The sequence below is a fragment of the Camelus ferus genome, chromosome 7 (genome assembly GCF_009834535.1).
Source record: "Camelus ferus isolate YT-003-E chromosome 7, BCGSAC_Cfer_1.0, whole genome shotgun sequence".
Classification (NCBI taxonomy): domain Eukaryota; kingdom Metazoa; phylum Chordata; class Mammalia; order Artiodactyla; family Camelidae; genus Camelus; species Camelus ferus.
The window spans coordinates 33,426,854-33,444,710 of record NC_045702.1 but is presented as its reverse complement, the minus strand read 5'-3'; the positions used below and the strand labels follow the sequence as shown (position 1 = coordinate 33,444,710).

The 17,857-nt window shown below is 39.3% G+C and overlaps 1 protein-coding gene across 3 annotated transcripts in view; it reads right to left on the bottom strand.

Moving 5' to 3' along the window:
- The window catches only part of DOCK4 (dedicator of cytokinesis 4), a 405,529-nt gene that overhangs the window by 154,733 nt on the left and 232,939 nt on the right, over positions 1-17,857 (bottom strand). For all 3 annotated transcript variants that reach the window (XM_032483672.1, XM_032483671.1, XM_032483673.1), the window contains exon 13: positions 6,243-6,368. In XM_032483672.1, coding sequence (XP_032339563.1) covers positions 6,243-6,368 — 126 coding nt within the window. The remainder of the gene's footprint in view (positions 1-6,242; positions 6,369-17,857) is intronic.

Here is a 17,857-nt window from a genome sequence, read left to right as displayed (position 1 = left end):
CATCTGCAGGCTGGGCCCTGAAGAGGAACAGGCATCGGGGGGAGAGTCATGTACTGGCAGTGCCATGGAATTCTTTCCTCATGTACTCACTCAGCAAATATACCCTGAGCAGCTACCATGTGCCAGGTATTACTCTAGGCCTGGTAGAGTCAGGAGTGAACAAAGCAAACACGCCTTCTCAGCAGAGCTTAGATTCCAGTGGTAGAAGGCCTTGAACAAAGAGGTAAAACACAGAATATGGTGACTAATGTTAAGTACCCCAGATAAAAGCAAGACAGAGAAAGGGACAGGGACTGTTGAATGAGGCAGAGGGGGTGTCACAGGAGAGAAGCCCTCATGGAGAGGACAAGAGACCTGTGGAAGCCATGACATGTTTCCTCAAGGGAGCAAGGTAACATGGCGTTCGCTTCCCAAACAGGTCCCTAAAGCTGGGTTAGCTTATAACTGAGCAGGATTCTTCCATCTCTTCTGAATTCAGAATATCATCTGAATTCAAATCAGCCTCAGAAATCTTCGGTCACAGAGGACCAGAATAAGGAGAGTTAGATTCAAGTCTTTCTCTGCTACTGTCTACTCTCGGTGACATCAGTCTAGACAAGTTAAGATAAACCCCAAGGCCTCAAGTTTTTGCGTCATGAAAATGGGGCTCGGGTAAAGGCAGAGGCAGGGGTAGGTAGGTAGCAGCAGGGGCAAGACTACTTCATTATGTTATACTTGCTATTTCTGTGGCTTACAAAAGAACTTCTGAAATATAACACATTCATAAATTAAAACACCTTGTACATATAATTTACTATTCTGTTCTTTAACTGCCCCTTTCCCCATAACCTCGGTTATCTTCTGGAAACCTTTTTGACTAAAATAAGATGTCTCTGAAAAGAGGACACAGGACATGAACAGTTCTCCTGGATGACATCCTCCATGTGTCCCCCCCCAAGGAATCTGCAGCTTGCTATGTTCTAATACTGCAAGGTGCCACGTTTTGCCAAAATATGCAAAAAGATAAAGTTGAGACAAGTGCTAATTAAAGTCAATACACTTGAGGTTGGCTCTGGAGAAAACGAATAAGCCCAAATGGTGTTAAGAAAGCATCTTGGGTAATTAAGAGAGAAATCATAGAGTGAGTATGAAACAGAGCCACAGCACCAAGCGCGACAAACTATTTTCCTGACAATGTTTATTAACACCTTGCACACCTCTCAATTTTATTACTCTGCAAATTTGAGGTGCTTGACACTTTCCTCTATTTTGCAGGACCACTGGCTGGGAAGCCTTTACATGTGTGAAAGCGTCTCAAAACATCGCTGGAGACAAGATAAAGATAAGGCCACAACAAAAGGAACAAGTCCAGAAGAGCTCAGTGACAACAGTCAGATGGGGCTGATTTATGGTTTGACCTCAACAGGCAAGAGGTTTTTATCAGTACCTGAAAACCTTGATCCTTGACTCTGTCCTACAAATGCTCTGGATAAAGGCACAGAGGACATGCTCACCACATCTAGTAAACCATGGCACCCAGCCTTAGGGGCTAGTCCAGTGCCTTTTCTATACTGGATTTTTGTTACTATTTTAGGAACTGGAAAAGAAAAGTTCCTATCCTTCTTAAAAAAAATATGTAAGAGACTAGGGGTTTTTTGTGAACTTAGATGCTGATGCTGATGGTAGCAGCAGAAAATAGTAGCAGACAGACGGTTGGGTACTCTGCCAACTGCTATAAATGGAACATCTCATTAAATCCTCACATTAACCTTCTAAGAAGGCTGTGTTATTTCCATTGTATAGATGAGGAAACTGAAGTACAGAGATTCAGAAATGTGTCAAATGTATTATGAGTATCTCTGCTTTACCCATGAAAATGCAACTCAACAGGATGAGTACGTCCATCAAATAAACTAGTGCAATTGTCTCTGCACCTCCAAACGACCAGTGTCTTGAGCAGGGAAGGTGCTAGTCCCAGCCTAATTGGACAGACCAGTCTTGAAGCACTGATTTCATTTCTAGGCACCGTCTTTTCAGGACAGAGACAGAGAAACGGTATCATTCAGACCATACACAATACAGAGAAGAGACTCAGAACCCACCAGAGGAGGGATGAGGGAGACAAGAGGTTAGTTGAATTTTAAAATGTTGAGGTTACAAGCGGAAAAACTCAACCCCAAGGACAGAAAGTAAGACGGAGACTAGTCCAACGTGAAAGAGGTCATTTTGAGAGACAATGTGAAGATGTGTTCTTAGCCATTATACACATGCAAGTACCAACCAGAAAACCACCACCAGGGACATAAGGAAGAAATTCGTGCACTGGACACAAGACAGGCTGAGCTGGATGGCCCTTGAGGTGCGTAGCAAGCAGAATGATGACTCCTCCTGTCCCTCCCTGGACAGAGATGTCCAGGTCCTAACCAGAAGGCTGTTAATATGTTACCTTACCCAGCAAAAGGGACTTTGCAGATGTGATAAAGTTCAGAATCTTGTCATGGGGAGATTTCCTTATCAGGGTGGGTTCAATATAATTACAAAGGTCCTTGTAAGAGGGAGAGACTTTTTTTCTTCTCAGAGTTCCAGTGTTTATTATTGTGTGTATATATATATATATTTCATGTGTATACACAGATAGTTTTCTCTCTTGGAAGTATTAAAAAAAGATCAACCTTCAATCTATAAAAAATACATACTCTACATGTGATCTGGGGCTGGGGTCCAACCTGAGGGTGACACGGTAGACCCTTAGCCCCCTTCTCTCTTCGGTCACCATGGCATTCACTGGATGAAAGATCACCATCCCTTGCTGGCAGGATCAGGGGGTTTAGATCTAAGCTGACTATTTGCAACTATAGGATGTGGAGGGCCAGTGACTTGGACTGGGGGGTGGTGAGCTTTGGTTAGACTTAGGATATATTTTTGGGGAAGATTAAATCATATAATGGGTCCCCCCCTAGTTTCTCCAAAAGAAGGATCATCTGAGGTAATTCCATCTCTTGATGTATGTTTCTATCAGTAAATAGTAAACAATAATAATAATAATTATATATATATATATCTAAAATAATAAAACTGTATATTTCTTAAATGGGAGGCAAACATATCTACAACAGTCTGCTTCCCCAGCCTGGTAAATCATTATATAGTCAACTTTGACTAAACAGAAATTTGACTTATCTGAACTAATGACTAAAGACCAAAGAAAAAGAAGGCTTAATCTGAAAGACACTTGTAAAATAAATTTAAATAAATCTTGAAATCGCTATCAAAGCTACTACTGCTGGCAACCACTGGAAACAAAGGCTCTGTTCATTTATTTCAGTGAGAGCCTCAACGCCTCCCTCCCTATTCCTCTATTACTTTTACTTAATTCTTTTAAGGATTAGAAACATCAAAGATGTACTAGAAATGAATGTACTGGTAGGTATTCATTAGGTATTCCCTAATAGTGACAGTTCTACTGGTTGATATGTGAAAACAAGTCTCCAGGAGATAGGGTACAGATAGGGCAGATAAAGTAGGGAGACCAAGAGGACTGCCCAGGAAGAATCATAAACTCAGAATAAGAATGGACCCTCAGGATGGGAGAAGGGCACCGTCTGATCTCCCATGACATTCCTGACACGTCAGCCATCTTTGTTCCAAAATGTCTGGTGGCTGGAAACTCAGTCCTTCCTGATACTCAGCAACGACCCTGCTTTGTACAGAGTCTGTTAAGACATTTAGAGTTTGACTGTCCAATACAGTAAGCACTGCCACATGTGGCCACTGAGTCCTTGAAATGTGACTTGGCTGAAAAGAGATGTGCTGTAAATGTATCATAGTTAGCAGCCTTCAAAGACTTAGGTTGCAACAGTGCAAAATAACTCATTATGAATTTTTATATCAATAAAATAAAAATGAAATGATACTTTGGATGCATGGGGTTAAATAAAATATATTGTTAAAATATATTTCACCTCTTTCTTCCTACTTTTTAAAAATGGTTGCTAGAAAAGTTTAAATTCCATTTGTGGCTCACATCGTATTTCCATTAGAGAGCACTGACTGAAATATTTTCACTGCCCTCCCTCTCACTGGCTCAGAGACCAGAAGTGATGGAGCTTCACAGAAGGTAACTTTTCTTCTTTGAAATTGGGTGCTTTGAGAAGTAAAGTGCTGAATGACTGTCCCTTAGTAACACGGCAGGTACAGAGGACTCCACAACAGCTCGAAAGCACAGGGCAGGTCACCTCCTTAAACCAGATGACATTCCAGAGACCAGCTCATGTAAAAGCCAGACCAATGGGAGAATCTCTGTTTCCACATTTTTCCATTCCAAAAAGAGTTTGGCATTGATGACATTCTGTGACCCTGAAGAATTTTGTGTATGTTCCTGTCAGTGCCGGGACCACAGATAATTCATTCTGCAGAGAGGCAGCGACTATGTCAATGAAGGTCCTGTACGTATAAACCCGTGCCTCACCTGTCCTGACCCCTATCAGAACACAAATTAACTCTGAAGGACAAGTCGAGAAAAGGAAAAAATTCATCACGCTAAGCAGACTGTTGGTGCAACACAGGGAGGAGAAATCCTGCTCACATACATTTTTCTCATCGAAAACTCAGCTCAAGTTTTCATCAGAGCCACAAGTGAGAATAAACTGACAAGCCAAAATTCTGAAAATAACAAAGGAAAACAAAACAATGACTGTTCTGTTTGCCCATGTGAAACATTCTATTGAGGTTGCTTTTGGCTGTTTAGGTTAATATATACAGCTCTCCCTTCTCCATTTAATTTGAAAGACTCCAAAGCCAAAGAAGAAAAATGAGAGAAGAAAAGGAAGAAAGTGCTTTTAAAAAATCTCCTGCCGTCTCGGGCACTGCAGACATGCGTCTGGGAGGATTGATTTCCTGGCCAGTGTGGACCCTGCCATCAAAACGTGGGGCAGGAAAGGGGACAGAAGCAAGCCTTATTCCACAGAAAGTTCATTTCCATCATTAAAGCCAGACCAGAGCCGCATGAACACAGCACATCCCAGACAACTATTCAGCCGGTGAAGTGTCATGTTGCTTTATATTTTTTCCATTTCTCAGTGATACTGCTCGGAGACCAAGCTGAGGAATTCTTCCAGCAGCTGGCTGCAGTCTGTTCTAAAATTTGTTTTTTATATTAGATTTACCCGTCAATTTGCTTCCCAGTGGGCTGAATTTTTTTTCTTTTTTGTTAACAAGAGGAAATACCAGCTATTTATAGCCACTGAAGGAAATAATGAATGGGCTGCAAGAGCCACTGAATAGCATGCCACCAAGTAAACAGTTCTATAAACAGTCATTTTCGACAGTAATAACAGGAGATGCTCAGGCAGACTGGGTCCCTAAGCTAAGTCAGGTCATCTCAGGAAACTCCAAGGGCTGTTCTCTTAGCCTTCCTTGCATGAATAAATTTCCGTCAGGAGATCACAAAACGCGGGGATGGTCAATGCTGATTGGTTTCTGCATCAGGTTAAGTCTTTATTTCCCACAATCTTACTACCAGTCTCATAGCTGTGCCGGGGCCTTGACAGACCCAACTTCTGTTGCTTGTTTTTTACACATGGGATTTAAAGGGTGATTTAAAGGATACTGTTTCTAAAAATACTGTCAACAATTTCAACTATTTGGTCTTTCTATTTTTCTCTTGGTCATGGAGAACTGGATGTAGAGCTCTAACAGTATCACTTGGCATCTACTTTAACGGTGTGAATCTTCTGAGCCTCCGCCATCTCCACTCAGAAACAAACACTTTTTTTAAGAATCTCTTGGTTGCTAATAACAATCTGATTTATATACATGAACAGAACTAGAAGAGGTGTAGAAATATATATGGAATTTGCATATGGCTGCTTATTTACATACACATATACATATTTCTGGTGGAAAAATCCTCTAAGAAAGGCTACTTATTGCTTAATAATTGTTCTTATCAAAACCTGTAAGGATTTCCCCTAAGTGACTTCAACACTTTCTACTAAAGGGTAAAATATTTTCTGGCTTCTACTTCAGTTTTTCTTCTTACTATGGTTGTAATGAAATGTAGCCATGGCCCCCACAAGTTATCCACCCTAATATAATCAAAATGTAAAGAAATTTGAAAAAGAAAAAAGAATGAAAAACCTCATTTCATTCTTCAGCATGGTCCATTTGAACTCTTCAAAGCTGACAATTTGAAAAATTTCTCAAATGTCAAGAACACATAAAATAGCCATATTTCATCATCTGGTTCATCCCAAGTCACTTACCAGGCATAATAATATTGGAAAAACCCAACTTCCTGGTGATGGATACTCCATGAGAAAACACTGATGAGTATTCCCTTCTGATTTGTTCAATGTCTCCATGCAACAGTTGTAGGGAAACTGCTAAACCTAAAAGAAGAGGCTAGAGTTAAAGACAGAAGGACAGAAACTGAAATTGCTTCAACAAGCCCAAATCTATGGTATCATCATTTTAAAGATCAATAGACAAAATCAATAGAATCTATAGGACAAATACCTAGAAAACAGTTTCCCAACCTGACTACTTGAGTTTTCCCACTTACAAGAAGGTTCATAGACACTGCAAAACACATGAACAGAACACAAAGAAGAGAAAGTCTGGCTTCCAGCCCCAACACTCGCTTCTCTAGACCCCACCAGACAGAAACATCCCTGCACCAGCCTCATTCCACCAACTGACCGTGCCTCCCTGGCCCTAGAAGACGTTGACCTCCAAATGGGAGCTCTAATTTTTTTTTTTTAACTCTATAAAGCCTGTGAATACTTATCAAATGTCATAAAGGTGAACACAAACCTAAAGACATATAATACTTCAAGGATTTTAAGAATATTTATAGTTTTTCAAAAATTTAAGTAACAAAGGCGATTATAACATAACAAAGATTATATTCTTAATATTAAATATGGTAGAACTCATAATCACAGTATTTCCTACTGAGCATAATTTAGCAGGATGCAAGCCACTTTGATAAACAAAAGGGCAATCAGTCAGTAAAATTATCTTTTTCTTTATTCCAACTATAGTGACATTACCACAGGGGGACATATAGAAGACAAATGACACTTTTTTCATATCTTATGTTCCCAACTCTCAGGCAAGAACTATAGGAAAGAAATTAACATCCTATCTTTCCAAATGTTTGTTTGAATATTTCTAATATGCTACTTGTTTTTTATCCTTTTAATTCCCTGTTCCTTTTTTGTCCATTATTTTAAAACAAGGAAGACCAAAAAAAGCCCTTCACTTACATTAGTAATAGAAAATGAAACCAGTCAAAGATGACTTATTTTTTAAAAAAACTTTCAGTCATCACTAACCTGACTCACTTTTAGAATGAATTTGGATGGTGGAGTCAAGAGGATGATAAATCTGTACTCCAAAGGTATTCTACCTGCATCATTAAGTATCACCCTTTTTTCTCAATAACATACTATTGTGTGCAAGTTATCACTCCTCATTCCTAATTCACAGTTCTACAATGCTATCCGCAAGTATACACCGCAAGCACAGCGACAATTATGCTGGGATGAAACAGAAATGCAAAACACGGGTCATGCATCTAGATGAGGATCTCCCTTCCACTCCCCTTCAGTAATATGAAGAAACAAACAACAAAAGCAGTGTTTTGGTGGTCTGTTTACTTGCTTTCCAATATAGTGGTTAAAACATCAGGAAAATTTGTTTTTTAAAAAAGCATTAAGCTCAGAGAGAAGATGATGCCTTTCCTAGGGTTTGAATCTGACCTAGATGAGGCAGATCCAAGAGGCAACGACTTCGGAAAAGGACCAGCTGTGGCTGCATTCCTGGGTCCTCATGCTTTCCAGTGTGTGGATCTAATAGAATGTCGGTGTCAGAAAGTCGTTGTGAGAGTTAGATTAAAGCTGGCAGGTACTCAGAAACTTCAATTAAATCTTCATCCTATTTTTACCTAACTATCCTTTGGCTCCCTCCCTACCCTGAACCCCCTGTGAGTTGGGTGACTGAAGGTAGCAGCATGGAGGAGCTTCTGTCCTCCGAGAGCCACACGGGATGACGTGGGGAGAATGAGCCGTCTGGAGGGTGTGACAGTGACAACAGTCAGTGCAGCTCTGGGATACTCTGATGTGATACTATTGGCTCCTTTTGAAACCCAGAGGCTGGTGAAAGAAGAGAAACCAACACGTTACAGTCCATCTGTCCCAGCAGCTATTTCTTCCTGACTCACACTCTTCCACTACCCCCACCTCATCACTGGAGTCTCTGTTCTCCTCCTACTTCTGTCCATTTGCCTTCAAAACACTCACCCACACAGTCACCATCATTGTTAATATCTTCAGGAGCTGGTATTTGGAGCACAGCAGTGTGTGCCAGACACGGTACATAATAGCAGTCCCTCCTGCTCGGGAGAACACGTTCAGTTCCTGGGGTACTGTAAGCAATGCTTTCACATACAGAGTCAGATGCACTAAACTAAATTCTTGAGGTTCTGTGATGTTTTTGCAAGGACAGATCATTTTACTAGAACTTCTCATCAAAGGATCTGACCAGAGACACTAGCAACCTTATGTAGTATGTATCAAGTAAGAAGAGAAAAGGACTAAACAGTAATAGAAAAACAGGGATCACGCTATTCAGGGCTCAAGCTGAAGGAAGGAAAAGTGACCAGGATTCTTGTTCTGGCCTGTTGGAGCCAGAAATCATTGAACCATCAGTGATTTTTTTTTTTTTAAATATAAGTTGAATACAAAGGATAAGACAATGAGAAAAGAAAAGCATTCAGTCAGAGATAATATGAATACTAAAGAAAAATTAAGATAGGAATTACAGAAAAAATGTTTCAGGGAAAGACAGAGATGTAAGCATGAACAGAGAAATACCTCAATGTTCCCTAGACAGCCAGAGCCACAGAGATGAGAGAATGCAAGAGGATAGAGAGGACCCACACAGGAGACAATAGCCAGAAAGGAGCCAGCTAGTGAATGAGGGAAGGCAATGAGGAAGTGATGGGGGAAAAAAATACAAAACAGTATAGGGGGCAAGGAAAACTAGGCATTCAAGAGTTGAATGAATTCTAAAATTTGATTAGAAAATATGGTAGTTTTCAATCTGAAGGTTTAGAAAGATATAGATTAAACCCTCAGGCACAGTGATTTCATTTGTCTAGTCAACTGATAACCAATCTGGGGGAGAGGGGAAGATACTGCCTTTTTGAGGTGACCCAATTTCTCCAGAATGAAGAACTCACAGAGAGTCAAGAACTGGAAAGGTCAGCTGGGCCAAGGGCTTGACCACAAGGTACTGGGCTCGTCCCAAATCATCAACTCAATTTCCATTTTAAAAAAAACCCAGAACACTTAACAAAGAAACATCAAAGAGTGGGTGTCTTTTTAGTAAGACAAAAAAACATGATACAGTGGTGACTCCACAGGGACCAGCTCACAAAGAGCCACTGCAATACTGTTTGTTTTTCCATCAGGGAAATTCCTGATCCTATTTTTATAGTGGTTCTTAATTATCATGACTACAACCAACAAGTTGAATAAATGACTCACCAGAACAGTAAGAAATGATGTATTAAGACAAAGAAACAACTCTCCACTACAAAAGACAGACTAATCAAATATTCACCCATTCCAATCACCTGAGGATGAGTCCCGCCCTTTCAGGAGCGTACCACAGGGTGTGTTCACAGAGCAGTAGTTTTCTTCCCATTCTCTTTCTTGTCAGACGACTTCACTGTCCTCGCCTTACCTGCTATCTCTGGGGCTGGAGCAACTTCTACAATTTTATCTGCACACTGTAACTTACTCCTGCCACAATTCAAACTGTCCACTTTGGGCAAGGCAATAACTTCCAGCCTGAGAGGAAGGTGGCAGGTGAGATACAAGGATGTACACAAAAGGGTTCCTGTTCCAAAGGAGCTGATAATCCAATGATGACATAAGACACATATAAGTAGATATGAAGCAGAATGGGCCAAGTGTGTGATAGGAACATTAAAACAAGGAAAAATTAAGACTGACAGAGGGAACTTTTCAGGGAATATTTTTTTAATTAGGGAAGGTTTTTTAGTTTAAATAGTTTAGAGAAGATTTTTTTTTTAAAGAGGGATTTATGACAACCAGTAAGATAAAATCAGTCTAGATGTTTTAACACCCAGTTATAAAGATTTTACATCTAATTTTAAACAGAGGTACAGTCATTAATTTAACTAGAGTCTGTCACAAAACAACGTATTTTCATGATGAAACTCAGCTTACTGAGGCATACTACAGGAAAGCAAGGCTTGGTATCTGCTAAACCAAATGTGGTTGATTATTTGGTAGCTCTGATTTCTTAGGAATTGAAGCTAACTCACTCTACAAGATGATCCCTTTTAAATTCATGAAATTTCGCACTTTTACATAAAAAATGGCAAGCACAGCATGATTTATAAGTAGTAGGCAAAATTAATTTTAGACTACATCAGCCATTTTGCCACCAATGAACCAAACACATAGCTGCAAATATGTAGCAACGCAAAACTGGAAAATAGTGCCAAGTATATCTGATAAACACATGTTGTGATTAAGCGTGCAGTTTAAGAAGTCAATCATACAACTTCAGGACCCTGTCTCAATGTTAACTTCTCTGTGATTTGGTTTCCACATCTGGAAAATAAAGATAACAATGATACCAACTCCATAAATACTTCGGGCAGCACCTGGTATAAAGTGCTCCAAAAAGTGTTAGCTGCTGCTACTATACAACTATCTTTGCCATGGCTTGAATGATGCCATACCATTCTTTCTCTTTTCAGCTGTGTTCATTTGGTATTTAAGCAGCCCACTAATTTTTCTCAATGACTTCTTCTAAAAATAATTTTAGATATTTCATTTAGCTCTTTCTAACCACTAGAAGCAAAGCACCAAGAGGACAAATATTTGTATCTGCCTGTTAAATGCTGCATTAGTAGTGTCTTGAATAATGCCAGGCCTTTTTTTTTTGATGCTAGACTTTAAAAACTCCCCTTGTTCATTTTTCCATGTTTTCTTCTTCATCATGAATCTATTTCTCTACTTTTCATTTAGTCTTTCCCTGATAGTTTATTATCTTAAACATCTAGGAGACATGGCTTAGGAAATATACTACTGGTGCCTAGAAGTGAGTCCTCTAATACTGGGCTTTCAATCAGCTGTTCTCTCCTTTAAAAAGGTGATGACAGGACATGATTCTCCTATGAGACAGAAACTCCAAGCTTATGCCCTTAGTCTGAATTTAAATTAACTCAGTACTTTGGAAAAATCCATAGCTATGAAATCCAATGTAAGTAACTGGTCCCAGCTGACTAGCCTGAAAAAAGTAAATGTATAATCACTCCATATTGTCACTTTCACACCCACAGTGCATGTGAGTCCAGTGAAAAAACCAATACCCACTGAAGATGAGTCCAATAAAATGAAAACAACAGTAATAATCGATCATGAAATAATCAGCAAAGAGGGAGAGTGAGCAGATATAACAAATCATGTCATGACTTCCATGGCAAATTTAAAACTTAAGCCTCCAGTTGTCAGGACCTACGTTCACAGCACTCTTCCCTGTTTGAGTGCCTGTTTGACTGTCTACTGGTCTAGTTTTGACCTTCCTCTTCATGTCCCTTCCTTTCTTTGAAGCTTACTTTTCTATTTCTTACAACATCTTCATTATAATTTATCCAGTATTTTTATGTGCTTGTAGTTGAAGGGGACATTAGGGGTCAGTCTACCATGTTTCAAAAGCTGATTTATTTTAACATCCTTGAAATCCTTATTGTTTTTCAATAACACAAGCAATCTGTGGAGAATATATAATTGTGTGCCTTCAATGCACAATTAAATTATAATTGTAAATGGGTAAATTAATTAACCAAGCAAAAATCTGCTCTACTTACATAATATTTAAGAACTATCAATCTCATCAGTATTTAATTCAAAAACTGCCTTTTGCTCCCCAAAATTTCTAAATATGTCAAATGAAAGTATAAAATAAAATTGCAATATTGATTCAATAATTGATCTAAGAAATGTGTAAAATGTACTTAACACTACACAATTATGTATTTTTTTTAATTCTCCTGAGTTTCTATACAAGTACAGGAGAAGGATAGAATATTAAAATGTATGTTCTAAAAATGTATTTGCTAAAAACATCTGAGCTAAGAATAGATGTGCTAATAGTGCAAAAATATTTTCACAAGCAGGGTATCTAAAGGTCACACTACAAACCAAAAGTAATAAACAAATCCCTGAAATGACCTATGGGGGGCAGGAAACGAATATAGTTGGCATATATCTATTAATCCCTACTCACTTAATGTTCTCATTTAGAATTTTCATGAAGTTTGATGACTAAACTGGAAGTCTTTTCTTTCCATTTTCAGCACTTTAAAATATCTACATGCTAAGAAAAGGCCAAAAAATTGCTTCATTTACTTTTTCTCAAAATAAGGTGTCCAGTAGAGAACTCTGAATTAGATTCTATATCTCAACTCGGACAGAATATTCTAAAGTTTCAGGAGACTCATTTCAGAAAATGAGACTAGTTGAACAAGGTCAAAAAGATTTGGGGGAAAAAAATCATACACAACATAGCACAAATCTAAATGGAAAAAGGCAGGGAATGATCTGTTTAGTAATGGAGGTTTTTTTTTAAACTCGGAGTAGGGAGAGGATGCACAAAATACAGCAGGGAGTTATGGGCAAAGACAGAAACACACAGAATGGGTAAAAGACATGTCTTTGCCCTTTTTTTATTTTTTGGTTTGTTTGTTTTGTAAATCACTGTGGTCTTCTGAGTCCCAGTAAAACTACTGAAGGCTGTATTGTTAGTTGGGTTTCTAACCCAACTAACTGCCCCACAAAGACAGGCATTTCTGGGGTATGCACACTGATGGCATCACAACTCTATGCAGTTACTAGTACCATAATCCAAACAGGGGTTCCAAGTGGAATGTAGGGAGAGACAGGGAAGGGAGGCTGGGCCAGACCCTGGAAGCCTGTCTCCCAATAATGTTAGGGGGAGCTGTCGTCAGAAGAGATGAACCAATAAAACCTAAAATGGGGAATGAGACCAAGAGATTTTTATTTGAGAAAAAGGATTCTGACAGTACAATAGAGGAAGAGTTGGCAGGACACATATTATGGATAAATGTAACAGTCACGGTGGGAATCAGTGAGGGATTCAACTGGATACCACAGGAGATTACAGAGGATGAGAAGAGACTTCAGCAGTTATCTTGAGCACACAGAGATTATGCAAGTAAACCTACATCTAAAATCCATCTCTTCCACTCAATCCCCAAGCAATTTCTTCATTTTTTTCCCATTTTTATTGATACTGCAGTTCTGAATCTTCAGGCTCCAAACCTTACAAAAATCTTTGATTTCTTTGTCTTTGATGTCCTCAATAACCTGTTCTAGGTGGTGCTAATTTTTCCTCCAAAATGACCATCTAAGCTGCTTTTAATTTTGTTAATGTAGCAAAATCCACAAAAAAAAAGCCCCTATTCTCCCTTAATAATCCCATTTCTAAGGTGCTATTTTTAAAGACATACTCCAAAATACAGGAGATGTTCCTCCCACTACTACTTATCAATGTGAAAAACTTAAAAACATTTAAAAGGACGGATAAATTAGTTTAGGATTAACAGACTCAAAATACTATGTACAAAATAACTAAACAACTAGGTTCTACTGTACAGCATAAGGAACTATATTCAATAGCTTGTAATAACCTATAATGAAAAAGAATATATATATGTATAACTGAATCACCATGCTGCACACCAGAAACTAACACAACATTTGTAAACCAACTATACTTTCAAAAAAAAAACAAAAAACAAAAAAAAAAACCAGTCCAACAGTAAGGGCTGGATACATAAATTAGTACCTTAGATCTCAAAACCAGGAAAGATAATGCAACCTCCTTGGACTCAGTAAATTTTTCATCTTCTAACTTTCCCCCCCATTTGATACTAGGAAAGCAAAGAAACAAACTTGAGGCAAACATCTGATAACTGTGTTTCTTATTCATTCATGAAATAGACATTTATTGAGTGTCTGCATTGGGCATTTTGAAATTTAACTAGATTTTTAAAATTTAACTAGATTTAAAATTTTCAAAAGTAGTACATGCGTATGTTAAACTGTACAAAAGGTTCTATTATGAAAGGAATGGTACTTCCCTACCTCAGTTACTGAGTTCTATTTTCTAGAACTAATCAATGTTTACAACTTCTTGAGTATCCTACCATAGTTTTCCTCTTTTTATTGTGATAACTATTATGAAGAAAATAAGCCAGAGATTGAGATAAAGATAATAAAGGATAAGTGATTATAGAAGACATTTCTGAAAGAGTAACAGTCAAGCTTGGAAAGAAAAAAAAAAAAGCAATACAAAAAAAATGAGGAGACTATGCTCCAGGCGACGAAAAGGGCATGTGCAAAGGTCCTGCAACAGGAAAGAGCTTGGGGTGATGGAGAAACTGGAAGAAGGCCATGGTGCCTGAAGCAAGCAGAGTCAAACGAGGCTGGAGGGGAGGCCAGAAAGATAGGCAGCAGTCATGGAAGCTGCAGTAGTTACTCTTATTCTAAAGGCAACAAGAAGCCACTGGAGAATTGTAAGTGAAAAAAACATGAACGTATTCTTAGTGTTGCCTGAAAAATGGGATCAGAAAGAGGAAGAATGAAAACGATGAGCCCACTTAGAGTCAGTGAGCTGCTTGGATGTTTAGATTAATGTTTTCATTGAATTTGTAAAGTTTTCTCTCTAAATATGTTTCCTGCTCCTTTCTCTCTCTCTGGTACTCCCATTTTATATATGTTGATGCAGTTGATGGGACTTTTCTGAGGTTCTCTTCATTTTTCTTCAGTCTTTTCTCAGAAAAACCTCTCTTTACTCCAAAGCCACCACTGTTTTCAAGAGTTCCTACAAGTTTAAATTTCAGACTCTGTTTCGAATAAAGTCATTTTCTTTCAGGAGAGCTTCTGAGTCTTCTCTCCTTACTGACTGCCTTTCCTCTGGGCCAAATCACTGACCCGCTGTTCTACAGCCAGAGGTGGGTACAGTGGTCCACTCTTTATTTAAAGTGACATCTCTGCTTTATGAGCACGTGCTGGGCTGGGGCAGTAACCTCTGGGCTTCTCAACCTGCCTTTCCTCATGTGGAGCCTCCATCTAATGAGTGAGCAGGGTCAACGGTGATTGATGCCTCAATTCTCTCGGCTTGCTGCCTCTGGAACAGAGCCTCTGCCTGGTGAGTGGGGGTTTAGTGGAAGCAGGGAGCCCCCAACATCTTAGCCACTTTGGCCAGGAATTTAGCCTCTGCAACTCAGAACTAATGGAGATGAGAAGTACTAGAAGCCTTCAGCTCTTGGTCAGATCAAGTATCTTTTGACTGACAGCTGAGGGGAGAAGGATCCCCATCTTCTTGGCCACACGTGCCCAGAGCAGAACTTCCATCCTGCTGAGCAAGGGCAGGTGGGAGGGAGGACGTGGGCTGTGGCACAAGGGTCACCAATTCTCTCTTCTTATCAAGGTTTAGTACTTTTCATTTTTTAATGGAGGTACTGGGGATTGAACCCAGGACCTCGAGCATGCTAATCACATGCTCTACCACTGAGCTATTTCCTACCTCTGAATTATTTTTAAATAAGTATGTCTTCATCTGCTGTATGCTCTTAAGAAAATTTTTAGACTTTAATGCTTTTTAAAAAATATGATCTTAACCAGTTATAGCTGTGCCAGTTTGGTGTGGGTCCGTGCAGCCACTCATGTGGCTGTTCTGCAGCAAAACTTTAAAAACACTATTTCTTGACAGTACTTGCATACTTTGAGTTTGGAAGGAAGGAAGGGGCTAAGGGTAAAACATCACTGCTAGGACTTCCAAACTTGAACCACAAAATTATGAGGTGTCATGAGATGTCAGCAAAACTTCCTAAAAATGATATTATTAGGTTATCTCATAAATGCATCTTTAGTAATTTCCACTCATTTCTGAAATCCTAAGACCTCATTATTACCAGAGAAAGAATATTTACCTCTCTTCCTTTCTATGTGCTTGATTTACAAAACTGGCATCAGAGTTTTATTTCAAGTCCTAGAATATTATATTATATGTTGTGTCTATAAGGTGAGATAATTGACTTTTAGAATAAAACACTAGAAGCATTTATTACTTTCAGGGGTACATCCTCGCTGCATCAAGCAGTAAAACTCTAATGGGGCTGGCGAAGTGTTTACACAGGGAGATCACAGACAGGGTCTCAGGGCCACTGGAGCAGAGGGAAGAAGGGAAGCCAAACGTCTAGGATGAGTGGTGTCAGTGAGACAATGCTGTTGGAAAATGAGTCAGCTGAGCAAAAGCCAGAAGCATTCAGAAGAGCCTAGTGTGCAGAAATGGGCCAGGCTGGAAGAAGAAATAAAATGGGGGCCGTGACAGTACCACATGCCTCTAAAAGGTGTGTTCTTTATGTGATAGACGGGGCCTGGTTGCTCAAAGCCTCTACCCAGCAGGACCAGATTATCCAAAAGACATCTGTCCTTTAACATTGGCACATTGTAAACCTAGACACTTGTGGCATTAACGTTGCAAATGCTCAAATTTGGGGATGCAGCTCTTCTTTCAGATGCACTTTCAAAGCCAATTTAAAGTGAAACAAAACAAAACAAACAAACAAAAAAACAAACCTCTCTCCTTTCTAAAAGTCACACATTAATTTTCTGAGTTTCAGCCAGTACTATTCAATTTGTGAATATGCTGATTGTTGACCACTTCCTTAGACAGACTGATGAAATAAAATTTCATATTTTTATCCACTGTTCCTTGCATTAGTAAATGGTGACTGAGCCTCAGATAAAATGGTGATGAGGTGACTTGAAACAACTGACCAAATACATAGTCCTGTAAGAACAATGACTGTCAGAGTGTAACTCTAGACATGGGGAAGGAGCAACAAGAGAGAACCATTTTCTGGACCATAAAAGACCAGTAAAATAGGTGGTCCAGAGGCTTTTGGCCACTGTGAGCAGGGCCTAGTCCACACTGAACAGCTCCTCAATGAAATCTTTGCCTTGAGCATTCCTAGCACCATGGGACAAACTGGTCACAAAATGCCTCTCAAATCTTGGTCTAAATTGAGACCTAAAGGAGAGGGATTATAGAATAAAGCATGTTGCCCACCATCCAGTTCTACAAGAATCAAGCCATTGGCCACTGCAGTCACTGGTCTACAGTACAAGGCGGAGATCAGGATGAGGCACTCTGTACTCTGGGAAAACTGACATAACTGGCCCTCAGATAGCGAGATACTTTCATGAGAAATTTTTTATGAACCTGACTCCCTCCATCTTCCCCTATTTAGAAAAGCACTACTCCGTTCCTAGTGACTAGCAGCAACCCTCTACTGAGACGTGTGCCTGACTGCACATACCCCCTTCACCAAAATCATATATATCTATCTCCTCCTTTACCTCTTTGGAACAAAATCCTCTGAGAGACTGTCTCCCAGGTTATAATCCTCAGTTTGGCCTGACTAAAATTTCCATTCCTTTCTTAGATTGACTATTGATTACTTTTCCCTTGACAAACTTAACTCTTAAAGGACACAAATTTGACACCATGGGGGATAAATCAAAGAATCTGACTACAGGCTCACCTTCTAAGGATCACTTCCCTGAGATCTTTGTTACCCTATTCATTGGGATGCCTGTGTTCTAACATATAAAAGGTATGATAAGTATCAGCAAATAATCTTGTGATTGTAACTGCTAGTTTACAGATTTGCTATTTCAAAGCTTTGGGAAAGCTTTTATGTTTTCTTTGAAGAAGTAGTTAACCCATGGCTAAGAGTTACAGA